Source organism: Berghia stephanieae, chromosome 2 (genome assembly GCF_034508935.2).
Source record: "Berghia stephanieae isolate SIO BIC M18660-M18661 chromosome 2, UCSD_Bste_1.3, whole genome shotgun sequence".
Classification (NCBI taxonomy): domain Eukaryota; kingdom Metazoa; phylum Mollusca; class Gastropoda; order Nudibranchia; family Aeolidiidae; genus Berghia; species Berghia stephanieae.
Window position 1 is genome coordinate 46,655,273 of NC_088361.1, and position 26,948 is coordinate 46,682,220.

Genomic DNA, 26,948 nt, shown 5'->3' on the forward strand with positions numbered 1-26,948 from the left:
TATATTTCGGGAGGCCTTCCGATTCCGTCCGTCCGTAAGTAGGGAGTTTAATAGAAATTCTAAATGTACCTCACACACTTGAAACCAATGTCATATGAAAGAGCTGGCAACACAGATTACAAAACAGTTTTAATTTTGTTTCTATCTTGATTAGAAATGTAGTTACGGCAGTTCAAAGTCTGAAATTTCAGACCGATTTTTACCCAAAATTACCATTGCAAAGTTGTGACCGAAAACGCGTCATGTTAATAAAAAATGGTTTAAAACAGTCAATATGGAGTTCTTATCATATATTGTATACACCAAAATGTTCGTCTTATCGAGGACAATGCATTTACATTAATAAAGAGGACGATAAACATTTCAAATTAACACATTATTACATAATATGACGCAAATGTTACATAATCAAAAACTCGGCTAGACGTAAGAAAGAATTTGCTCTATCACTTTTGGATTTATCCCCAATATCTCACTGAAACAATTGCAAATTATTACCCTCTTTTAATTAATACATAGAGAATAAAAAAGGGTTTGAGAGTATTTAAATGAAAAGATATAAACATGTTGACATGTTGTGTAGTGACATAATGAGTTTATTTTTACCTATGGCAATTTAATTGCATATAAATCAAATAAAATGGTAGATCGAAAAAGTTCAAATAAATTGAAACAGATTCCCTATTATAATTAGAAGGAAAGTTCTGGCTTTTAATACTTAAAAAAATTCTGCTGAACCACTTTGGGTTTATTGCTATTACATCATTTGAACTGACAATTAATATAATTTTATCTCCCCCCCCCCCTTCTCTCTCGATGTATGGGGGTGTCAAAACTAACAGAACTTCTTACCATAATAATTAAGGCTAAGGCCTTTAAAATATGGATACACATGATAAACATATCTAAACATATGGGAAAGAAACTTGATGACTTGATGGCAAAGTAAAATAAAATTAAATTAAAGCAATTGGTATTTTTTAAATATCGATATTATTAATATCGAATTTCACAAAGAGAAGAAATATACAAACTTTTAAAACAAAAACTATAAAATGCCTATAAATAAAGTTGGAAAGTATGTATTCAAAATAAAAACATAGGAAATAATAGTACTGAAAATATTATGGTCTAAATTTAGCATAATACATAACTAAATTTAAAATATCGATATGAATATCGATATCACCCGGCAGCCATGATGAGAAGATAATGTAAACAAGGCATTTCGGCGCAGAGTTAAAAGGTGTATGCGCATCGATATAGAGCCCTGAAATTTGGCATGAATAAAGTTTAGATGTTATTCTAAAAACAAGCGTTTAAATTTTTAAAACACACGCGGTAAATAAAAAAATAAATGCATTTGAAAATTGCCAAATTTTAACTTCATATAACTTCTGGAATTATTAATGGATTTTTCCTTAATTGGCACAATTTAAAAGGAAATTGAAAGACGAAAATAATTATACTAAAATATCTGCGATGTTCCTCTTTATAACGAAGTTATGCATCTTTAATTGAACCCCCTAAAACGCGAACGGCAATTTCCAGTCACAACTTTCCTATGGGCGAGTTGGGTCAAAATTTGACTGCCACTGCTGCTGCTCACTAAACTGCCTACCGTAAGCTCCGCTTGCTACTAATAATAATAATAGATATCTAAAAGTAAAAGTAAGGTGAAACAACCTCCTAAGTCTAAGTCTTAGTATTCCTTTAATTTTAACCTAAGAAAATATAAAACCAAGTAACTTTAATTAACCCTTGTCTCCTTTGCCTTTACTAGGACTAAGACTAACTTATACTACTTTATACTTATAATATAGAAAGGAAGTGTCAGTGTCAATTGCCAAGAAGTGAGTCCTTGGTAGTTGAAGTTGATGGTTCATCAACTACCAAGGAGTCAGCTGCATGCGGTGATTTCAGTCGAGCCTCGATTTGCATGTTTAACAATCTCGAATTCCATCTCATTCTTCCAATCATTCATTCATTGTCAATTCGGGCCCTCAATTGTTCTGGAAAGGTTTGAGTCTGCACTCGTTGAAATGTTTTGTTTTTTTTTGGTCTTTTCACAAATTCGAAGACGAGTTAAAATCAAAACAATCTAGTGTTGCGTTAGGTGTCATTCTATCTGAGCGATATCTAGTGTTGCGGTAAGTGTCATTCTATTAGATCGATATCTAGTGTTGCGTTAGGTGTCACTCTAATAGAGTGATATCTATTTACTTCATATTTAAAAATAGGACATAGACTGACTTAGAAGTTAGTCTAGATATAGACTTGCCACTCCTTTCTAATTTCTGACTTCTCTCTCTCTCTCTCTCTCTCTCTCTCTCTCTCTCTCTCTCTCTCTCTCTCTCTCTCTCTCTCTCTCTTGTTACAGACCATGCCAGATGGTAAATCATCAAATATTTACCATTAACTGCCATGGACAGATGTTGTTTGCACAAATCTTTTATGTGAAATGTTTCCATTTATTGAGGATTTGAAATATATTTTCCTTAAAAACTAAGGCAATCCTCCTTTTTTTAAAAATCTATCAGGCTTTATAAATACTTGACAGGGATTTGCCGCTTCGTTCTGCTGTTTGTTTTTTTACCACAGAATCTTAAGAACAGATCGTAACAACCGTAATTTTTGTTTTTATATGATTTTAACTTATCTTGGAATTCGTGAAAAGACTGATAAAAATTAAAAACAAATGCAGACGAGCGTAGACTCAAACCTTTCCACAAAGATTGGCAATGAGTGAATGACTGGAAGGAAGCGACGAGGTTCAACATTCGTATGCGTGGTTATTGATGAACTATCAACTACCAAGGATTCGCTCCTGGGCAATTGATTTATCAAGCATGAGCTTGGAGCACTAAAGCTGAGGAAGCTAAATGAATCTGTATCCTTTTTTATGATTAAAGGGTGATGCCATTTGATGAAGAGAAGCTTTGCACAAAATGTTTTCATAATGTATATGGTTTTCATATCTGCCAACCCTTCCGCTTTTGGTGGAATCATTCCTATTTTCATTCTTCCTTTTCCACAATTCCGCCATTGTGTCTAAAATTCCGATTTCCAAAAATTAATGATGATGATTGTAAGAAGAAAAAAATGAAGTTGGGGGGAGGGGGATGTTAAAACTATGAACTTTTAAAAATGATTGCCAAAAGGGAGCTCAGTAGGAAAATTTATTGCACTCCTCTCCCCCTTCCTCATTCCATTACCTAATGCATTATATGTAGTTTTGCCAGCTGTGTCAGAATACTGTCTTTATGTGTTTAGTGGCAAAGTTGGTGGTTATTTCGATACAGTATAATCCATTGTTTAGAAATTCCTATTTTTTGTCTCAAATTTCTATTTTCCGACCTTCTAATTCCACTTTTGGAATATGAACAGTTGGTAGGCCTGGATTTTTAGTAGGTCAGGTCAACTTTGCAAGTATGCATTGCAAAAGATACTGTTTATCTGAGAGAAGAATTTATTCCAATTTTGTCATCTATTTCAACATTATTATTTTCAGGCCATTTCAAAACTTGGCTGGGCACAACCCACCCCGATCCAAGAAAAGGCCATCCCTTTAGCCCTTGAGGGAAAAGACATTCTAGCCAGGGCAAGGACTGGCTCTGGGAAAACTGCTGCATATGCTATAGCTGTGATACAGAAGCTGTTGCTTATTAAACAGGTATTTCAATACGGTGATAATGTGATGTTATTGGAGATATTTTACAGCAAAAATTGAATATAAACACGTTTTTTTTATTTTTGTGACATACGAGTCAAGACATTTGCAATGATTTTTCTCTACTTCTTTCATTTTTTTTAATATGCTTATTGATTAAATATGGTTATTAGTTGTTAATTCCCACCTCATTTATTTAGGAATTATCTTATTCATTCTTTTTATATATTTTTTCTAAACTGATGCAGTAAAATCTGCCTTGGCGACCACCAGTTTATTCCAACCATCTCTGTTTACACCCTTGAATTTATTTTTTCTCTTTATTTTACCTCCTCATGGGGCCCAGCTGTCTAAAATCTTTGACCATTTTATAGATTATCTGCCTATAATAACAAGCTTTTAAAATAATAAAACGCAAAAAATTTAAGCTTTTATATTGTGCAATATCCACTAAATTTAAGTGCCCCATGCGCTTTACAAGGCTTCAATCAATGACCATACAGGGATGCCAAAACTCAGGTTTCATCGGAAAAAACTCTGGTCCGGAGCAAAAAATTCCGGGTTCAGGGCAACTTCCGTCAAATTGCGGTGAGGTCAATTTGTTCCAAGGATACCCCCCCCCCTTCCAACTGCCACATCATCATCACTATTGCTACAACCATCATTGCAACCACCACCACCTCATCATCACTACCACTGCTACTACAACCACCACCACATTATCATCACTACCACCACTACAACCACCACCACCACATCATCATCACTACCACTACTACTACAACCACCACCACCACCACATCATCAACACTTCCAATACTACTACAACCACCACCACCACCAACCACATCATCATCACTACCACTACTACTACAACCACCATCACATCATCACTACCACTACTATAACCACCACCACCATATCATCATCACTACCAATACTACTACAACCACCACCACCACCAACCACATCATCATCACTACCTCTACTACTACAACCACCACAACCACATCATCATCACTACCAATACTACTACAACCACCACCACCACATCATCATCACTACCACTACTACTACAACCACCACCACCACATCATCATCACTACCACTACTACTACAACCACCACCACCACCACATCATCAACACTTCCAATACTACTACAACCACCACCACCACCAACCACATCACCATCACTACCACTACTACTACAACCACCAGCACCACATCATCATCACTACCACTACTACAACCACCATCACATCATCACTACCACTACTATAACCACCACCACCATATCATCATCACTACCAATACTACTACAACCACCACCACCACCAACCACATCATCATCACTACCTCTACTACTACAACCACCACAACCACATCATCATCACTACCAATACTACTACAACCACCACCACCACATCATCATCACTACCACTACTACTACAACCACCACCACCACATCATCAATACCACTACTACTACAACCACCACCACCACATCATCACTACCACTACTAAAACAAGCACCACCACCACCTCATCATCACCACTACAACTACTACTACAACCACCACCATCACCACATCATCATCACTACCACTGCTACTACAACCACCATCACATCATCACTACCACTACTACTACAACCACCATCACATCATCACTACCACTACTACTACAACCACCACCACATCATCATCTCTACCACTACTACTACAACCACCAACACATCATCATCACTACCACTACTACTACAACCACCACCACATCATCATCACTACCACTACACTACTACTACAACCACCACCACATCATCATCACTACCCCTACTACTTCAACCACCACCACATCATCATCACTACCCCTACTACTACAACCACCATCACATCATCACTACCTCTACTACTACAACCACCATCACATCATCACTACCACTACTACTACAACCACCACCACATCATCATCTCTACCACTACTACTACAACCACCAACACCACATCATCCTCACTATTACCAGTACTACAATCACTACCATTAGGTTTTGGCGCTTTACTTCATTTAAAATAAGGAAACTTTGGGATTGTATTTGGCAATGTGTTTATATAGCATAATATAATTCTAATCAGTTATCTATTTAGAGCTATACAATATGTAAATACAATGCCAAATACCATTCCAATTCACTTTTCTTATGTGCGTAAATTCCTCTTTCGGCATTGAAATTCCTGTGAGCCAAATTTACAGTTGGCGTCTCTGGACCTTAGGTTTTTCATAATTGTGTGATGACAACAATGATAATAGTAATAATAATAATAGTTATGCTAATACAGTCCACTTTGAATAATCGCAACTCGGTTAATAGCAAAATTTCCCAAAAAACGGAATTAAATTATATAAAAGTCGCTGGTTAATTGCAACAAACTTCGATTAATCGCAACAAATTTTCGCCCGCAAAAAGTGGTAAATTAAAGAAATCAATCAAACAAAATATGATTTCATCATGGAAGAAATCGTGACATGTTGAAAAATTGAAAGCAAGCGAGATTTAATGCTACAGTAGTGTTTCACCACTCTATTAGAGACAAAAGGGGGTGTGGCTTTGCAGTATGGGTTTGTGGTGTCATCTGTGGCCATTTAATAGGAGGTGAGGGGCTGGGCATAGTCTTCACAACAAGTAGACAATGACAGTTGTAAAGAGAGACTGAGCGATATCCTTTGTTTTGGGATTGACAACTGTGCATTGTGACCATTGTGTCTTTGGTGAGAGCTTATTGTCTCTCATCACGGCTTATCTCTTTGACTCTTACAAATGTTGAGAACAAAAGTGTGAAAGTGAATCAAATCTGAATAAGATGTTGATGTGCATCACAGCTGCTTTTGCTTGATAAAATTTATACAGGGCTGCCATATTGCTTTTGTTTCAATCAAATTGCTGAGTCTGTGGTGGACTACGAACAATGTTTACATCAACTAGTTTGAGTTTACCATATATGTGTAAAGTGTTATAATTGGAAACTCAACTTCGGTTTATCGCAACATTTTTGCTGATCCCAATGTATAGTGATTATCCGGAGTGGACTGTACTATACAGATTGTCCAAGAGTGGCCAATTCATGTAGGATACCAATGCCAATGCTTTACATATTTTGAGGCAAATTACAGTACACTCAGATTTTTACAAAATATATTCAGAATAAAAAATATGGCAGTACATAACAGATGATTTAGAAGGGGAAAAATATCATCTCCCAAAACGAATACCATGCATTTGGCTATTTCCCTCTCAGTCAAAGACTCTGCTCGGCCATGGCCAGGACAATACCAAGTAATCTCATTCCAAAATAGATCAGGAAGGAAGCAACATGGAAAAGGAAATAAATAGGGATAGAAAACACAGCAACAGAGATCTCTCGGCTTACCATGAGGTCAGAAGACCCCACCCAGATCTCTTTTATTAACTCACTCAACCCTAACACGGACTATATCCGTAGTTTACCCAGGTTACTTTTACCCCATGCCTATTTATTATATGTTTCTGAGACAAATTATAGGCATAGTATCAAAGCTAATGTTTTTAGTTTTTGCATGTTAATGACAGTTGAATAAATCTTCTATGCACATGCTTATTTTTAATACATTTTTTTTCCAAGTTTGAAAAGTAGCAAAAGTTAAGTGAGTTAATACATTTTCAAAAAATTGACTCATTCATTGCATTCTTCCATTTTAATGAGACCCACAGAGCTGCCTACTTGAAGTGTTGAAAGTCGTAGTTTCCAAAGGGAAAAAAAAGAAAAAAGTCACTATAAATAGCTTTACAAATAATAATTTGTTCTCACCGTGATCCAAAAATGCTCCAAAGTCCTGAATAGAGGATCTAAGGAACTAAATGTTCATTTTCAACAAGATTTATTGGGTCAAAGAGGCGTATGCAGCTCTGTGGCTGGAGCCAAAAATTCGTAATTTTACAAATTTTTTGTACTACTAAGCAGATCTGTACTCATCTCTTGATCAATAAATTATCATTGAAATTATAATTCTAAGAAGTTTAATGTGTTCTTTTTACTATATATCATAGAGAGCAACCAACCAAGAAGTGCGAGCGATCGTACTTACACCATCCAAGGAGTTGTGTAATCAAGCATACAAAAATATTCAAGTAAGTTTTTTCTTTCAAAACCATTCAATTTTTGAGCAATATGCTGCTTTTCAGGCTTTTTCAACTGCTAATTTAGAATATATGGGAAATATTTTTATTCATTTCCTAATTTCTTATTCATAGTGTCTTTGAACTCAGTTCATTTAAGATGATAATGATAATATTTATAAATGATGATAATTATAATAATATTAATAAAAATAATAATAGATCTTTATTGACATTAAAAAGGTTGTTTGTCGCATACATCTATTGAACTTCAGAATAAAGATTTGCAATTCTTATGAACCAGATTTTATTAAAGAAAAATAGGGGTTTTATGACTTCGGCTTTGAGTCGATGGAAAAATTTTGACTTTGATAAGTCTTATCCTATTTTGGGGTCCCGATAGCTCAGTTGGTAGAGCACTCCCTTCATTCGCAAAGGGTCTCAGATCGATCCCGGGTGCAGTCGAGATTTTTTTTTTCTGACCTCCCTGTTCACCCAGCAGTAATCAGGTAGCTGGATCAGTCAGATCAGGTGGAAAGTACATCGCGCTAGACTAGTATCCTCTCCATAGGGTACCAAGCAATCGCTCTTGTCCATTTCGCACTACAGAAACCGGGATAAACTTCGGCTCCATGGGCCTGTTGGCTCTTAAGGACTATCTCTATTTTCCTCTATCCTGTTTTACTGTCTCTGACTTCTCTCTATGTGGGGTTGCTGACCTCCCATAGTGGGCAGAGAGACACTTACTGTGTCATCTATCCCCCTATATCTGTTTTTCAACATGGTTCTGTCTTTGTCTTGGAATGAGATTACTTAGTTTTGTCCTGACCCTGGCCGGATACCCTACCTGGGAGGGAAACAGTCAAATGTATAGTTAGAGTTTTGGGCGACTATCTCGGATTTTAGTCCATGGAGAAAATGTCGAATAATCCCTGTAAACATCTTAATAATTTAACTCCATCGACCCCAAAACAGACTATCTCTGCTTTTTGGCCCTGTTAGTTTTATCCCTTGAAGCCAGAGTTTATCCCAGTTCCTATAGCATGAAACACACTATATAAAAATTGCTTACTATCCTTTGGATGGGATGTCAGTCTATCGCAAAATACTTTCAGCCTGATCTAACAGACTCAGCTACCCGGTCACTGCTGGATGGCTAGTGGGGTCAGAAAAAACCTTGATGTACCCAGAATCGATTGCTATCCCTTTGCATGTGAATCGAGTGCTCTACCAACTGAGCTATCGGACACCCGCTCCCCCCTCCAGAAGCTATATTACTTCAAAAATTATTATTGAGTCAAAGAAGTCCATGGGGTATTGCAAGTTGAGCCAAAATTCTTAGTTCATCTAACCTTTTCATTATAGTCGGTAGGCCTATTTTGATGATAACGGACATGCCACAAACAACAGTCAGTATTAACTCTCATGTCACTGTAAATGATTCTTCTTTAAAATTGACACAGGAACTCAGTACAGGATGCTCCAGGGTTTTGAAAGTTGTTGATGTGTCACCGACTGTGCCACTTGCTACACAAAGGTGAGATGATAGATCTATTTTTTTTTTTAAATTTATTTTTACTATCTTTTGATTGTTGTGTTTATCTTGTCGCTATTTGATTAGTTTGTTTTGTGTTTTGTTGGGGTTTTTTTTTTCTTCCTTTGTTGTTGGTTTGTTTTTTTTGAGTTTTTAAAGATTTAAACAAAAATATCACCTTGTTCATACCTAATTTTTACACATATTAGCTTTCCCTAATCAAGACATTTAAACGTGAAAAAGAGGACAGAAAGTAAATGCTTTGTTTTAGGGAAATTTACATGTAAAAACACACTTTGAATCATGTATTGCTTGTGGTGAATTTCTGTAATAAATTTATTAAAATTGACAAACAAATAAATTTATTATTAATTAAAACAGCATCATTTCAATTTTAGCCAGTTAAATAACAATATTTTAAAATTTGTTTTAATGTATGCCAATGATATACATGTATAGAGTCTGCCTACTTGATAATTTTAAAATTCATAGTTTTTAGGAGATAAAAGTAGTAGTTCCTATAGTTAATTTTATAGGTCAATAATTTACCATCACAAGGATTAAATAACAATTCGAAATACTTTAAAATTATGGCACACTTTCATTTCATTAAGTTATCATGACTTGTAAGTGCTAAGGAAGTTCTGAAATTGAAGCCAAAATTTCGTAATTCTACGAATTTTTCATATTAGTAAGCAGGTCTGTGTATATGATATGAGTGGGGGGGGGGGGGGGGGGGGGGGGGGTCGAGGTGGGTGAGTGGTTAAGACATGGCACTATGACCCTGACCCATGTTGAAGTTGAAGCCTCCCTTCAGGCACTTTCATTTTTTTTCCTTGAGCAAGATAATTAACCCACATTTGCTCACTTTGGGCAACAAGGGTGATTTCTGTTTTACATCATATGTTTAATTTGTGGATTATCTATATTCCTTCATGGATTGCCTAGGCGACAGCATCAAACGATGTTGTATACATAGAGTTGTGAAAATAATGTCTTATTTGTAAATTTGTTTTCCTTATGTTTTTCACTTTAAAAAGCTTTCACGCATCTCTTATTTCTACAATACTAAAAAAAAACAAAAAAAAACATTTTTTTACAATCTTTTCCCTCAGATCCTTGTTGGTGGAGAACCCTGACATAGTGGTCTCTACCCCAAATCGTCTTCTGGCTCATCTCCGTGCTAAAAACCTCAATGTGAAGACCAGTTTGGAAATGCTGGTTGTGGACGAGGCGGATTTGGTGTTTTCCTTCGGGCACGAGTCGGATGTCAAAGAATTGCTTGGGTTAGTGAGGTCAAGGTTGCCAATTTTCCGTATTTTTATAGATTTCAGTACGTTATAAACCTTCAGTATATTTTCAAATCACTTGCTAAACGGGAATAAAAAGTAACTACATAATGTCTTTATACTGGAGTTAAGCACTTAGAAAGGGGTCTGTGAATGTGTTTGCATAAAGGTACAGTAAATTTTTGCCTCCTGAATGTTCAACCCTCTCATCGTACTCAGGTGTAAAATGAGTACCTGACTGTTAACAGCATTGTCTTTGTCGGAAAAAATTGTAATATCACCTAACAGGCGCCATGTCTCTTTCTATATGTTATGTGTTGCTGTTGGTCAGGGACCCTTTGTAAAGTGCTTTGAGCACATTCAGTGGATATTGCACTACATATAAAAGCTCAATTTTTTAATTTATAATTCTTTATTTTTTATTCATTCTCTCTCCCTATTTCTCTCTCTCTCTCTCTCTCTCTCTCTCTCTCTCTCTCTCTCTCTCTCTCTCTCTCTCTCTCTCTCTCTCTCTTTATTTCTCATTATGTATATGATAACATACACAGCTACAACACCCCACATTCAGTATTTCTCTTTCTATCCAATTTCAGCCATTTCCCACAGATCTACCAGGCATTCATGTTGTCTGCCACTCTAGGAGACGACGTGAAAGCCTTGAAAAAGCTTATCTTGCACAATGCGGTATGTCATTTTATCTAATTTGAGTACGATGATTGCTCGATTTTTACATAGAAAAATTATTTTCCAATAACTTTTTTGGTTGGGGTCTATTGACCTCCCTTAGTGTTCAGGAAGGCCATTTGCTGTCCTACTCACTTTCTGTCTTTTTTTTTTCTTGGAATCAGATGACTTGGTTTTGTCCTGTTCCTGGCTGGGAGTCAAACAGTCAAATGTATGGTTACAGTTTTGGGAGATTATTTATTTTTTTCTCCTTTGTAAATCATCTCTGCTGACGGCAGTTCAGGCCAGTCTCATTTAGTTATAAACCCCTTGGAGTGCACTGCCATGGTAGAAGACACTCGTTTCTCTACCCATCGTGCTGTTATCTGTACTGGAGTGAAGTGTGCTCAAGGTTTGAATTTCCGGCATTTTTTTGCCTTAAATTTAAGAATGACATTCGACTTTTTTTTTTTTTTAAATAAATTTATAACATTATATTGAAAATAAATGAAAAAGATCTGCTCACTTTAAGCAAAAAAAAAGCATCTACAATATTAAAGTTGGGGAAAAATTAGAATATGCAGGTTATGAAGGAGAGTTTGATCTTTCAAATTATATCTGACATACCATGATGACAGTGAGATGTCAAAGTTCGAGAAAATTCCAGAAATTGAGCACTATGATCAGGTGAAGCGAATGGCTAAGTCAGGCTACTGTTAAGTGGGTGAGTATCGTTGGTGATGGATCAGAGCTGTAGCATTCATTACCATGGATTAACCTATCATCACTACAGGGGATATTCAAACTAATAATTATAATTGAGCTTTTATATACGCAATCTCCACTAAATGTGCTCAAAGCGCTTTACAAGGGGTCCCTGACCAACAGCAACTTGTGACATGTAGAACGAAACATGGTGCCTGTTAGGCAATATTACAATTTTTTTCTGACAGACAACGCTGTCAATGACCAGGTACTCATTTTACACCTGAGTGCGGTGAGAGAATGTAAGTAAAGAGCCTTTTCCAAGGATTCAACTGTACGCCAAGTGAGGCTGGAATCCCAGACTTTCCAATCCGAAAGCGTCATACCACAAGACCACATGCCTGAGTTTGTGTGGATCTGAATTTTGTCTTATGTAATTATATTTTTTTTTTTTTTTGAAATTATAATGATTTGTAGGCATCTGAGTGTGTTCTTCTTTGTGGGATCCTGTGCTTGTGTCTGGATGAAACTTTTAGATTATCTAAAACTAGGTACACTTTTAGTGTGATCTTTGATTGTAAAGCTATAATTTTTTGACCAGTGATGAAATAACCTGCATGTGTCCCAAGTGTCATAACTATTTTTCTAAGTGAAAAATGGTTTGATGTGTACAGAGAATTCAACTCATGTTTTTTTGTTTTTTTTGGGTGTTTTTTTATGGACTTTTCCAGTATGCTTTCAAGGGCTTGTAAATATACTGATTGGCTTTTTAAAATCTTGTTTGTTTCCTCTATTGTTTTTAAACACAAATAATGCGACTAAACTGAGGCTGAAAATGTTTGTGACAACTTTCGATTTGGTTTCCAAACAAAGACTATCTATTCTTAATGTCTCATTATTATAACAATCAAGATTGACGATTGAACTTTTTAAAGAACTATTATATAAGTTTTGTATTCTAAGTGAGGGTCATTCAGCAATTTTGGTAAGAAAATAATTAAGAAAAAATGATTTTTCAACCTATTTTTTTTGTTTTTTTCTGTACTCTTGGCTTTAAAAATAAAATTCTGATTTTCAAGTTTATATATCCTTATTTCAAAGGAGCCTAATCCTGTTTTATAACAATATGGGTTTACATTGCTGGATAAATATGAAGAATTGCCTTAAAAGAATTATTTGACATTCAAGGCGTGATCCAGATTTGTTAATTACGACCATGAACTTATTTGCAGGTCTGATAGCCCAAATTGTTATGGGCTCATTGTAAAATTGTAACGGAAATACTCTCAAACCAACACAAAATATTGTCCATTACAACAATGTAAAACCTAGCCCATAAACGTGTTTGGTTATCAGACCTGCAACTATGTGCATGTAGGTTAAGTAGAATTTGAGTTTGTTTTTGTTTTTTGTCGTGCTTTTACTTTTATAGATTTTACTTTCCACGTATTTTCGTTGTATTACTTTTGTCCTCTGTTTTTTTAGGTCATATTAAAATTGAATGAATCACAACTGCCAGAATCAAATCAACTGAGCCAGTACCACATCAAGTAAGTTCTTATCACCAACAAATGATCCATTGTGGAATTTTGTATCATATTTTAGTGCATAGACCATTGACTTAACATACTAGACTTCTTGTGGTCGATAGAATACTAAGAGAGTGTATTTGTGGGGGTGAGGGGGGGGGTGGGGGTGGATGGAGGGAGATCTATGTTGCCAGTGTTTACTGTATTATTGTCTATTGCCGTTTTTTGACCTTTCAATCGTAATGTTTCAGTATTGTTTATTTGGAAATAACACATAATTTACGTATACTTGTAAATATTTGTTATTTTATCTTACAGATGCGAAGAGGAAGACAAGTTTGCTTTGGTGGCGGCCCTTCTTAAACTGAATCTAATCAGAGGAAAGACGTTGTTCTTTGTGAAAAGCGTGTCACGGTGCTATCAGTGAGTCATTTTACACAACAAATTTTTTAAATATTGTTTTTATTGGTGGTGAATTTGATGAGGATGATGATGAAAAGAAAAATCTATGAATCCAAGACAATTATCTTTGGGAGTTTTTTTCTGTTTATATTTCAAATTATGAAACATGTTATTTGATAAGTTTACATATGTAAAAATTGAATATTTCAATAAATTGACACCTTTCGAAGCTGATAACAGAGCTGCCAACCCCATCTGATGAGAATGTGTACAATGGGACCTCAAAATGGGGGAGATTTCATAAAAATGGGTACAATCCTGAAATCGACAGAAACTAACCATTGTGAAAGTAAGAGGAAGGTAAACTTACATAAAGTCACACCGCACAAGCTCAATTGCAGCAACAATGATGTTCCCAAGACTATAATCCAATCCTTTCACAATTCTACCTCCCAGCATGAAGATCATAATTGGTCCAAAAAAATATGAACATCCACTTGGTCACCAAGGTTTCTCAAAAATAATATGAATTACAACTAAGGAAAACTGAAGTGACTCTGTACACTGAAAATGGGTACAATCTTGGGGGAAATGCGTACAAGCGTACAATCGCTGAAAATACGTACAATTCCGCATTTTTTGCAGTAGGTTGGCAGCTCTGTGATAAATATTTTTGGGTAAAAGTGCAAATGTGACCAGTCCTGTTAGAATACAGACCTGTCTACTTGAAATGTTTAAACAAGATTGACAATTTTCCGTATATTTACAGAATTCAGTGTGTTATAAACCCTCAGTATATTTTCTAATCACCTGCCTAACGGGGAAAAAAAGTATAATTTTTTTTACTGGAGTTCAGCACTCAGAAAGGGGGTGGTCTATGTATTGACGTAAAAGTTCAGTGAACTTTTGCCTCCTGAATTGGCAACCCTGTTACAAATTTTGTAGTTTTTAAGTGGAATATTCACTTCATTTGAACTTGATAAACCAATTGATTCAATAACGCTTCTAAGTCTTGAATACAGGTTCTCTGTCTCCAATCAATCCTTCCTTTTCATTGAGTGTTGAGTTAGAGACGCTTATAAAAGATTTGCAATTTTAGACAAAATTCATAGTACAACAAAGTTTTTGTCGTGGCAGGGTGTCCACCAAAGTCAGGAGGTCAGATTTTTAAGCCTTGATAGGAAAAGTCAGGTTCACTAGGAAATGGTGATGGTGGGAGAAATTAATTACAAGTCTGAAATTAAACCCAAGAAAATAAAAGGCAAATATGAGAATTAACCTGTAGAAGCCTCATCACCTTCAGAATTTTTTTTCTGCAGTTTTTGCCTCTTTTTGGCCCCATCATATAGTAGGATTTTTTCATGATTTGATAGGATGTGGACATTGATGGGCACCCTGTAGTTGAAAGTAGGTCTGAAAACTGTTGTTTGACTGAACCTTGTGCTTAAAATCGTAATTTTAGTTTTATCCCTGAAAATTTGATTAAGATAATTGAGAAAAGTGAGTGGAGCAGGCACTTATGTTGATAATAACAGAAAATTAAGTGAGTAGAAAAGTGCCAAACGACTATAGAGAATAAAAATTTTGCGGCGATGATATCAGCTGCATAGCGTCCCTCTCATGATGTCGTATCAGTAATGTTGTGGGTTCAAGCCCCCATTTCTGAAAAAGTTTTATTCTCTATTGTCTTCTGACACTTTTCTACTCACTTCATTTCCTGTTATTAAGATAATTGTTTTCATTGAGGAGAGTCGAGTCAGTTGTTTTTTTTTTTGATTATTAAGCTTCAGGAAACTTGATTTTCTTTATCTAGTTCATTCTGACATAGCTCATTACTCATACAAAATGACTCCATTGTTCTTAGTTTTTACAACATAATGTACTCTTGTTTTTTATTGTTACAGGTTGAAATTGTTTTTGGAACAGTTTGGTGTGAAGGCGTGTGTCCTCAATTCAGAGCTGCCTTTAAATTCAAGGTATTGTTTGTTTTAGTTGGTTTTCTTGGATGGGGGGGGGGGGGGGGGGGGGGGAGACTATCAATTTTTTAATATTTTTATAAGAGTACATTCGGTAAAGCAGTGCCAGACTTTTTACCTATGAAGGAAATTGAATGATAATTTTGTACTTACAACAAAATAGAAAAAGTGAAAAAGGAATTAATTATGGTCTTCCTATCCCAACAAGTGACAATAATTGATAATTTAAGATTTATGTTTCCTATCACCTTTCCCAGCAATTGTAATACTGGATAGGTAGATGGGCAAGGTTGTTTTGTTTGAGCATAAACGCTTGACATGGACGGTAGAATAAATTTTATTCATTATGGTTTTTTGAGTTTACTGCTTACTTACCGGAGTTCTGTCTCCCTACAGAGGTTGAATGTTATCTTTTTGCCAGTTGTTGCGTCCACATTTCATATCCAGGACGTCCTTGGTTTGTCCCGTGCCTTTCTGCCAGCTACTTTTCCCTCTAGCACTGATTTTTGTGTTGTGTCTCCAAACATATCCATAATAGTTCAGTTTTTTCATTTAAACTTCTGCCAACAGTTTTCTGGACCTTTGGCCTGCATCAATAAGAAGCAGAATGTTTGATTTCTTTCTGGTCCATCGTACTCTCAGAATTCTTCTTTTGAGTTTAATTTTTCATAATTGAAAAATTCCAGCTGACTTCTTGTTCTTTTTAGTAGAAAAATATACAGCACTCATTTCACTGGTGCTATGGAGTGGATAAGGAAATAGATTTAATATGAAATAAGTTCTGTGAGGACATATTTAAATGAAAACATTTACCACAAAAGATGTGACATAATTCCAGTGCAAGTTGTTATATTTTGATTTTAAGTCATTGAGAGGGTAATTCAGTATTTATAGAAAGCTAAGTTGACATATCAGTGAGCGATATCCCCCATTGTATTTTCACATTTTGTATTTGTGATAAAATAACAATCATTAAAATGGGATAGAGGCTTCAATTTAATTTAGGAAGACAAACAATGTGGATTTTTCCGGTTTCCCCTTTGTCAGCAAAACACGAAGAATGACGCTCTAAAAAAGACATTCGCCTTTAGTGTTTTATTCATTGTGTTTTGTTGACAAAGGGGAAACCCGAAACATCCACATAATTTGTCTTCGTTGATTAAATTAATTTTCCATCACATTTTATGATTGTTATTTATTTCTTTGAGCTTCAAGCCGCAATGTTTGTATTATCTATGCTTATACCTAATTATGTCTAAAAATAATTAAAGAAATGTCCTCCCTCCCTTGAATTTTGATTTAACACGTTTTTATTATCACATGAAGGAAGGAAATTGTGCATCTTTAAGACTAAAACAGTGATGATTGTTTGTAGATTTAAATTCTTACACATTATTCAGGTTTTATTGAATCCAATGTATCCCAATCAGTGACAAAAGTTATGCGAAATATTCTGTACTAAGCTTCTTTCAATATAGATGATATACGTTTTAAAATCAAATTGTTGATCTTTATGAAAATAACCTTATTCTGCAGGTGTCACATGATTGAACAGTTCAACAAGGATATATATGACGTCATCATTGCATCAGATGAAACGTCTCTCAACATCCCCAAGACAGAAACCAAGTCTAAGTCAAAAAGGTAATTTACTTATCTACTCCAATATTAAGTCAGAAATGTGATTTACTTATCTACTCCAATATTAAGTCAAAATGGTAATTTACTTATCTACTCCAATATTAAGTCAAAAAGATAATGTACTTAAATACTCCAATTCTAAGTTATTGGGAAAAACTAAGGAAATAATTTGTTTTCATCATTTTCTCTTAGTTGAATAATGTGAAATGAACCAAAAACTAGCGGAAAGTTCTTTGCGGTGGACTAGTATCCTATCCAAAGGGTAGCAAGCAATTGCTATTGTCCGTTTCACGCTATAAAACCAGGATAAACTCCTGCTCCATGGTTCCAACGACTCTGAAGGACTACCTTTTTTGTGTTTTTTTCTCAATGATTTGTTTTCTGTTCTCTTCATTGAATGTAGACAACCAGACCTGGAGTATGGAGTGTCCAGAGGCATCGATTTCTACAACGTTTCCAACATCGTCAACTTTGACTTTCCTTCAGACACAGATTCTTACATTCACAGAGTTGGCAGGTGATCTTTCCTTTTTTTTTCTTTCTTTTTTTTTTTACTGTTTGAGGACAAATAGTGTTGGATAAGAAAAAGAAGGAAAGACAATCAAATTAAAAACGTCCTAAAGGTGTATAATAATTATTTTGGTTCAGCAAACGTTTTTAGAAAAGAAAAAAAAAAAATTGAAATTAAAAGCATGTACGACAAACTTATAATTTTCAAGGAATTATATGGCTGAGTTTTGGCTTGAAGTGCCCCGTCTAAATATTTTCCTGGTATTTAAACTTTAGTATATTATACTTAAAATTTTGAAAAAAGGTGTATCTGAAACAGGCTAGACAGTTAAAAATCTGAAAAAACTGTATCTGAAACAGGCTAGACGAAGCATGAAAGAAAAAATACAAGAAAATAAACCATACTAAAATTCTGTCTTCCTCGACTTCTTATCTATTTTATTACTTTCCTTTTTATAGTTAGGACATTCAAACATAGGATTTTTATTCCTCTTATGAAACAGTATTGAAATTCATACCTGTCCTATCTGAAGGCATTTTTGATGGAAATACATAAAATCTTTGTGGTCTTGTGGTATGACACTCGCTTTCGGATCGGAAGGTTCTGGGTTCGAGCCTCGCTCTGCGCATAGTTGAGTCCTTGGAAGAGGCTCTTTACTCACATTCTCTCACCATACTCAGGTGTAAAATGAGAACCTGGTCGTTAACAGCGATGTCTTTATCCGAACAATTGTAATATCACCCAACAGGCATCATGTCCCATCCTAAATGTTAAGTGTTGCTGTTGACCAAGGACTCCTTGTAAAGCACTTTGAGCATGTTTAGTGGTTATATAAAAGCTCAAGGTTACCAATTTTCCGTATATTTTACGGAATTCAGTATATTATAAAGCCAATCACCTGCTAAACAGGGGGGGGGGGGGGGGGGGGGGGGGAGTCAGTACAGAATGTCTTTTTACTGGAGTTCAGCACTCAGAAAGAGGTCATTTAGTGTTTTTTTACAAGTTCAGTAAATTTTTGCCTCCTGAATTGACAACCCTGTTTTATACAAATAAATTTCCCCCAGTCAAATGTACTGGCAGTGAGAGACATAATTTTGTGATAGAACGAATAAGTGCAGTTTCCCAATCTCCAGAAGTTAGCTAGAGTATCACTGATAATTTATCATCTCAATTGCTCTAAAAAAAGGGGGGGGGGGGGGTTTATTGCAGTAAAAATGGGACTTAAAGGCATCATTCAAAATTTTACCTCCTTTTTCACTTTTTGTCTCCAATGTTTCATTGCTTTTTTGTTTGTTTTTGTTTTGTTTACATTTTTCAAGAACGGCCCGTGGAGATAATCAAGGAACAGCTTTGTCCTTTGTGAGCATTAAAGACTTAGACACACTGGAGGAAATTGAAAACACTCTATCTGCACAATACGGTACGATACGTCTGTTTTATTCTGGATATAGCACCATAATAATAATAATAATAATAATAGTTTTATTCATCTCAAAAAAGAAAATTGGTGTACAATTATGTTTGTGTTAAAAATATAGACCGTCTAGAAATGAATAAATGATGTGGTTACAAAGCCTTTAGATGGTGACATACAACAATATAAATTCACACATGTGACAAAATGATAGTGGACCCTGAAAGAAAAATGTAACTCGATCATCAGATATAGTAGGGAAAAAAATTAATACAATTTTTAAAATAATAATAATTTCCCTAAGAGGAAATTTTTCTTCAGGGTCTATTCCAAAGGAAGACTGGAGTAACCCAGGTGTCAGCCTCAGTGCAGCACACAAAGTGAGCTAAGGCTAGGTGACTTGCTCAAAGCCACACAGTGCGGCAGATAGTCGTACTCGGTACCTTTCGGGTATGAAGCAAAGACTGTACTGCTGAGGCACGCTGCAGTTTTGGGCTATTAAATCAGACCTGCCTAGTGCTACGAAAAATTAGTAGAAATACGAATTTTTGGCTCCAGCTACAGAACTGCATTCTCCTCTTTGACAAAATAATCTTGTTGAATAAGAAAGTTTAGCTTCGTAGAACCTATATTCAGGACTTTAGAGCATGTTTGGACCATGCTGAGAGCAAATTGTTTATTTCTAAAGCTATTTAGAGTGAATTTTTCTTTTTTTATTCCTTGGAAACTAAGAATTTTTTAAATTTGAAGTCGGCAGCTCTGATAATACATGTGATAATTATTTTTTTTCTATAGCGCATTTCCATGGATTTACCATGCCCAATGGACTTCACAATGATTCATTCATTCCCAGCATGGTGAATAGAACCATGTTTTCATTTCATACAGTATCAGTGTTAGGCATCCTTTTTGTACTGACACTCTTACAAATATACGTCACTGCCATCAGGCAGGGACTCGTTCACACCCAATTCGATTGGGGTAATATGCCTTACCCAAGGACACTATGTGGAGACCAGAATTTTCCATGATCACTGTCACCCATCCAGCCACTGACCATGATTAACATTGCTGGCAATACTAGATACTGTACAGCTGAACTGCGAAGCCACACACAAATCTTTGTGCATAAAATATGATTATCTAATGGTGTCATTAAAACTAAGATCTTCATAATGCCACTACCACTTTTCATCTTTCTGTAGTATTTCATTCATCCTGTTTTGTTGATAAAGGGGAAACCTGACACGTCCATAATATCTTTTTTTCGTATATTAAATTGAAGCTTACATTCAATTTCACATTGTTGTTAATTTCTTCACGCTTCGAGCAGCAAAATTTACATTAAAACTATATATGAATCCATTCATCCCATTAACCTCTTCCCTTTCAGACACACAAGACATCGTACTCAAACCTTACAATTTCAAAATGGAACAAATCGAAGGATTCCGATATAGAGCTAGGGTAAGAATTTTGATGCTATTGGTCGGTCAACTGGTCACTCATTGACACACAAATCGCAGGATTTTGGGCGGGGTCTTTTGATTTCCCATGGTGGGTGTAGTGTAGAGGTCTCCATTGAGAAGGCCTGCCAACCGTCCCGTAATTTTTAAAAAAATTATGACTGTCCCAGTAAATAAGGAAGCTTACTTTTTGTCTTGATAAATAAAAAAATCGACCAGTATATTTCCACATCTGGAATTTAAAAGTTAGTGGACTTTAAAGTCCTTAAAAACAATATGAAGTCTCAGGCTTGACAATCAGTAAAAAATTACGTATTTTATTATTCAAATTGGTAAAAATTATATTATGCAAATTGGTAAATATTTTATTATGCAATTTGGTAAATATTATGTTATGCAAATTAGTAAAGATAATTTAATACTATTCACTTGTAGAATGATATTAGATTTGAGTAAAGAAAGACTGCTTTAGTTTTAAATCTTTAAGTAACTAAGAGTTGTATTCTCTAAGATTTCAGCATGACCAGTCACGTTTCTTACTCATTTGTTTACTGATTCATTGATGATAATATTGACAAATCACTTTGCATTGTTCATATCAAAGTGATTGACAGGATACAAGCTGAATTTGAGCCTTTAGCCTTATGTTATGTTGATATTTGAAATTGAGAAATTAGGGAGAAGGCAGCGGTGCAAGATAAAGATCTGAACAAGTGTGTGTGTGAAACGGAGCCAGACAAAGCAAGAAAGAAAAGTACATCTTAAAAACCATCCCATAAAATCAGTCTTCCTCGACTGGAGATCGAACCTCAGACCTCCCTACTGATTGCCGGTCTGACGTGCTACCATTACACCACAGAGGTTTCCCAGCTGATTTTTTTTCTTGTAGTTTTCTTTCTTGCTTTGTCTGGCACCATTTCATACACACTTGTTCAGGTCTTTATGTTGATATATAGTATAGATGTTTTGTTTGGTGTCTATTGCAGGTCTTTTCTTAGTTGGGATTACAGTAGTGAGTAGTAAGCTCTTGTGGTTGAAATACTTTCATTTCTAATTACACTTTTTACAGGATGCATTGAAATCCATAACACGACGTGCTCTGCAGTCAGCAAGGATGAAAGACATCAAAGAAGAGATTCTAGCATCAGAAAAGTTGAAGGTAAAGAGACATCTCCTCTCATTATTTAACTCTGGATCCAACAACCAGGAATTCAAACGCTATAATTCTCACTACAGAGAGGGCAGCATGGCTCAGTGGTACAGTTTTTGCTTCGTACCCGAAAGGTACCTAGTTCGAATACCTGTGGCGCTGTGTGGCCTTGAGCAAGGCACTTCGCCCTAGCTCAGTTTGTGGTGCTGTACTGCGGCTGAAGCCTGGGTTATTCCAGTCTTCCCTTGGAATAGACCCTAAAGACAAATTTCCGCTGTGGGATGAAAAAAGGGAATTCTATTATTTATTACATTTTGTATTATATTTGTATTCCACATTCCTTTGTTTATTGTTTTGCTGAATAATGGTTTGTACCCGAAACATCCATTGTTTGTACTGTTTCAATTTTTTGTTAGTATTTTTACGATCCCAGGCCTCAGACAACCCCCACCGCTCTCTAACTCTAAAATAATAACAAGAAATGAGAGGGTTGAAGTAAAAACTTTCTGAGCAATGGAGTGTTGAACCTTAAACCTGACTGCTACATCATCCTTTGCCTGACCGTGAGAGGGATGTTCTAAAGTCGATGTCATCTTTGGCCCCAAAAAAGGGGTTGCAAGTGTAGTGTATATCTTGACTCCCTCTCATCTGCTTGAAGTCAGAGGTTAACACACAAATTTCACAAAAGTTATTTGGGGAGCTATCTGTTGAGCTATGAGGTCTCTTCTCAACACAAGCATACATCACAGGGAAGATTGATACATTGAGTAAGTTCTGATATTAGGGGAATATGAATTTAGAAAAGTGAGTAGGGCAGGCACTTTTTTGTTGATACTAATAACAAGAAATGAAAGGAGTTAGAGATGTACCCGAAGACAAAAGAGATTAAGAATTTTGCGGCAATTGGGAGTTGAACCATAGACTTAAGAATAAAATAAATAAAAATAAAATTCCCTTTATTCATCCCAAGGGAAGACTGGAATAACCCAAGCATTAGCCGCAGTGCAGCGCCGCAAGTTGATCAGGTCAGGTCAGGTGATTTGCTCAAGGCCACACAGCGCAGGACCGGGTGATTGAACTCGGTACCTTTCTGGTACGAAGCAAAGACCGTATCGCTGAACCACGCTGACCCCCATTAGTATAGCATCCTTCAACTAGGATGTTCTCCTGTCAACGCCATCCACCACTCCAGAAACAAAAGTGGGAGTGGGGTGAAAGGGGGAGGGGGGGGGGTTGATTATTTTATGGTGGATATCTTTTGACTGTGTCAGTGTGGTTTTTAGCTTGGATACAGATCAGACACAAGGATATATTGTCCTTTGATCTATTTGTGCTCGCTGGTGAACTCGTCCTTTTTCTTAAGTTCTTATTGGCTATATCTAAATCTTTTAGTTTCTTCCTTTTTTTTTTTACTGCCACTGAAAGATTCGCAGCATTGCAAGCAGTGGAGCCTTTTTAAAAACAAGCAACATACAAAATGGATAATTTGATATTGGAGATGGATTATTTCAAGAACAAAATCCCAACTGTTATTTTCATTTTCGTTCATTACTTTTTACAGCCCACAGCTTCTAGTAACTTTAGAAGGTCTGAGGGTTGATCCCCAGTCGAGGTCGACTGTTTTTTTCTTGTATTTTTCTTTCTTGCTTTGTCTGGCACCTTTCATACACAATTGTTCAGATCTTCAGCTTCATTTTACTATTTCAATGAAAACATTTTTTTGCGTGTTCATCCAGTCATACTTCAAGGATAATCCCCGTGAACTCGAGGTCCTCCGTCATGACAAATGCTTCAACCCTGTACAGAAAAACCGAGTGGCAAATATCCCTGACTACATTGGTGAGTAATGTTGTAAGTTTTTGAAGTCTACGACTGGAGAGGTTTTGACAGTATGTTCAGGGTTCACTCTTAATCCATCATTTTTTTTGAAGTATTAAGTTTCTGGCCAAAATGTAAACAGCCATTTGTGAGCTGCTATCTGTGATCGGTATTAGGGCAGGATGAACCAGATACCAAAAAGTGTTTTCATGTGGTTTAGTGGTATAATACTCGCTTTCGGATCGGAAGTTCCTGGGTTCAAGCCTCGCTTTGCGCATAGTTGAGTTCTTGGAAAAGACTCTTTACTCACATTTACTCACCATACTCAGGTGTAAAATGAGTACCTGGCCGTTAACAGCGTTGTGCTGAAAAAAATCATAATATTGCCTAACAAGCGTCATGACTTGTTCTATAGGTTACGTGTTGCTGTTGGTCAGGGACCCTTTGTAAAGCGCTTTGAGTTTGTTTAATGGACATTGCGCTATATAACAGCTCAAGTTTAAAATTAAAAGGACCCAAAATGTTAGATTTTTGTGCGGCTATGTGGTCTAGTGGTATGACACTCGCTTTCGGATCGGAAGGTCCTGGGTTCGAGCCTCACTCAGTGCATAGTTGAATCCTTGAAAAAGACTCTTTACTCACATTTTCTCACCACACTCAGGTGTAAAATGAGTATTTGGCCTTTTACCGCGTTGTTTCTGTCTGCTGAAAAAAAAATTATAATATCGCCTAACAAGCCTCATGTCTCGTTCTACATATTACGTGTTGCTGTTGGTCAGGGATCCTTTGTAAAGCACTTTGAGCACGTTTGTGGATGTTGCGCTATATAAAAGCTGAAGTTTTTTTGGTGTCTATGCTGAAGTAGTTTGATAATCTTCACTTGAAGGTGTCTAAATTTATTGTGTTCACACATGATGGTACAGCATAACAGTGATTGTACTCGTTGTCTCTGAACAGTTCCCAAAGACTTGAAACAGAGTGTTCAACAGACGCAGCAGCAGAAACAGGGAAGTCAAGCCAATAAATCTGGATCCCATTCTCAGACAGGAATGAACAAGAAAGAAAGGAGAATGCAATTTATGAGGGTAACTAACTGTTTGTTATTTTCATACGTTTTATTTGTCATTGCTGAGGGTTTTCCTTGGATCTGCAGAAATCGCGATTTTGGAGAAATTTCCTCCTTTAAAAAAAAAAATTACATTTCTCTCTATCAAAATACTGGCAGTGAGAGACTTGAGACGAGGGAAATAAACAGGAGTAGTTTCTCACTCTCCATAAGTTAGCAAGAGTATCAATGATAGTTTATCATCTCAATTGCTCTAAAAGTGGTGGTTAGTGCAGTAAAAATGGGCTTAAAGGCAACGTTCAAAATTTTCCTCCTTTTTCACTTTTTGTCACCATCAGCACAAATTTGTGGATTTTGCTTTGTTTTGTTTTGTTTTAAACCTTAAATATTTCTTCAATAACCCAATCTGGAGGTTACAGAGTCCAACAATATATTTTTGGAATACTTTCCTTAAAAGCATTTTATAAGGGATTTTAAAAAGTGTAAATATCCAAGGTTTTCCTCATCAATCCCAACACTTACCGTGTATGACAGGACGCTACTACCATTAATTTTTCTTTTTTGACAGAGACCCAAATGTTAGTGGCCAGGTTCTCATATTACACTTGAATATTGGGAGAGAATGAGACTGAAGAGTCTTTTCCAAGGGGTTTACTTTTTAACTGCCTACAGCTGGGCTCAAACCAGGGCCCTACTAGTCAGAAACCAAGACTAGTCAGAAACCAAGTCCCTGAGTTTGGGGATCCCTTATTTAGAAGATGAAAACAAACTTGTTATAAAGTGTATTGATTTCTAGCCCCTCATATGCCACCAATCTTAGTTATTTCTTTTATTTTTGTTTTTCAAATGCCTTTATATTTATGCTTTTAGAGAGAATATCTCACTATATTACAAAATTATTTTTTCAACTTATTCCACAGAAACGCAAGGCTGATCCCCTCAAAAGTTTTCAATTTGCTGGTTTCGGTGAGAAAAAGAAAAAATCCAAATAAAGATATTGAATTTTGATTTCTTAACTTCCAAGTTGTCTGTTAGTATTTTATTGATGGTTCCTCTGTGACCTTGTTAATATTGTATTGATGGTTCCTCCGGGACCTTGTTAGTACGTATTGTATTGATGGTTCCTCTGTGACCTTGTTAATCTTGTATTGATGATTCCTCCGTGACCTTGTTAGTATTGTATTGATGGTTCCTCTGTGACCTTGTTAGTATTGTATTGATGATTCCTCTGTAACCTTGTTAGTATTGTATTGGTGGTTCCTCCGTGACCTTGTTAGTATTGTATTGATGGTTCCTCCGTGACCTCCTGCTTCTATGCCTGTCAAGCTATTGACATGGATACCTTTTTTACTTTAATCTTAAGTATAAGTCTCTAGTCTTGAACTGAAGGCCCATAGCCACCTTAAGTATTTGCCTATCACCCGAAGCAAACCCACAGATCCTGAGCATTACACACAATTTTAGCACAGATCAGGCCTGTAAATTTGCCGGCAATTTTGTCCTAAGTATACTTTTTCATTTTGTTTCACAGCCTATTGAATTGGCAAAATTCTAAGAAAGTATTCCGGGAAATGAGGATCTTTGCTCATACTATATTGAAAAAGCTTCGGTCCCCCTGACCTCCTACCAGGACTCCACCCTGGACCCGGACCCAATTACGTCTTGCGGATTTTCAGGCAATTTTTTCAGGGGGCAGATGCAGGCCTGATGGATGATTGAAAAAAAAAAAAATGCATCGTGTCATCAGGTGTTGCTGCAATTCCTCCATCAGCGTGTCAAAATATTGTGAGAAATACTCACTGGACCTTACCTATTTGTGTGTTTGGTATGAACTGAGGGTAGCTCAGGCCTTTTCGTTTACTGGAAATAAATAGTCTAGGGGACGGGACAGGGGGAATTGCAGGAAATATCCTGATTAATGCTTAGTAACTGGCGAATCATCAATTTTATGTGTACATCTTGGT

The 26,948-nt window shown here is 36.1% G+C and overlaps 1 protein-coding gene across 1 annotated transcript in view; it reads left to right on the forward strand.

The window, feature by feature from the left end:
- LOC144965016 (putative ATP-dependent RNA helicase DDX56) overlaps nucleotides 1-26,000 on the forward strand; it is a 26,426-nt gene extending 426 nt beyond the window's left edge. The window contains exons 2-17 of the mRNA XM_078899873.1: nucleotides 3,512-3,673; nucleotides 7,752-7,832; nucleotides 9,284-9,357; nucleotides 10,470-10,640; nucleotides 11,237-11,327; nucleotides 13,497-13,561; nucleotides 13,859-13,963; nucleotides 15,847-15,918; nucleotides 17,455-17,562; nucleotides 17,963-18,076; nucleotides 19,390-19,490; nucleotides 20,878-20,951; nucleotides 22,020-22,109; nucleotides 23,837-23,939; nucleotides 24,876-25,003; nucleotides 25,905-26,000. Coding sequence (XP_078755999.1) covers nucleotides 3,512-3,673; nucleotides 7,752-7,832; nucleotides 9,284-9,357; nucleotides 10,470-10,640; nucleotides 11,237-11,327; nucleotides 13,497-13,561; nucleotides 13,859-13,963; nucleotides 15,847-15,918; nucleotides 17,455-17,562; nucleotides 17,963-18,076; nucleotides 19,390-19,490; nucleotides 20,878-20,951; nucleotides 22,020-22,109; nucleotides 23,837-23,939; nucleotides 24,876-25,003; nucleotides 25,905-25,976 — 1,611 coding nt within the window. The 3' untranslated portion in view covers nucleotides 25,977-26,000. The remainder of the gene's footprint in view (nucleotides 1-3,511; nucleotides 3,674-7,751; nucleotides 7,833-9,283; nucleotides 9,358-10,469; nucleotides 10,641-11,236; nucleotides 11,328-13,496; nucleotides 13,562-13,858; nucleotides 13,964-15,846; nucleotides 15,919-17,454; nucleotides 17,563-17,962; nucleotides 18,077-19,389; nucleotides 19,491-20,877; nucleotides 20,952-22,019; nucleotides 22,110-23,836; nucleotides 23,940-24,875; nucleotides 25,004-25,904) is intronic.
- The last annotated feature ends 948 nt before the right edge of the window (nucleotides 26,001-26,948 follow it).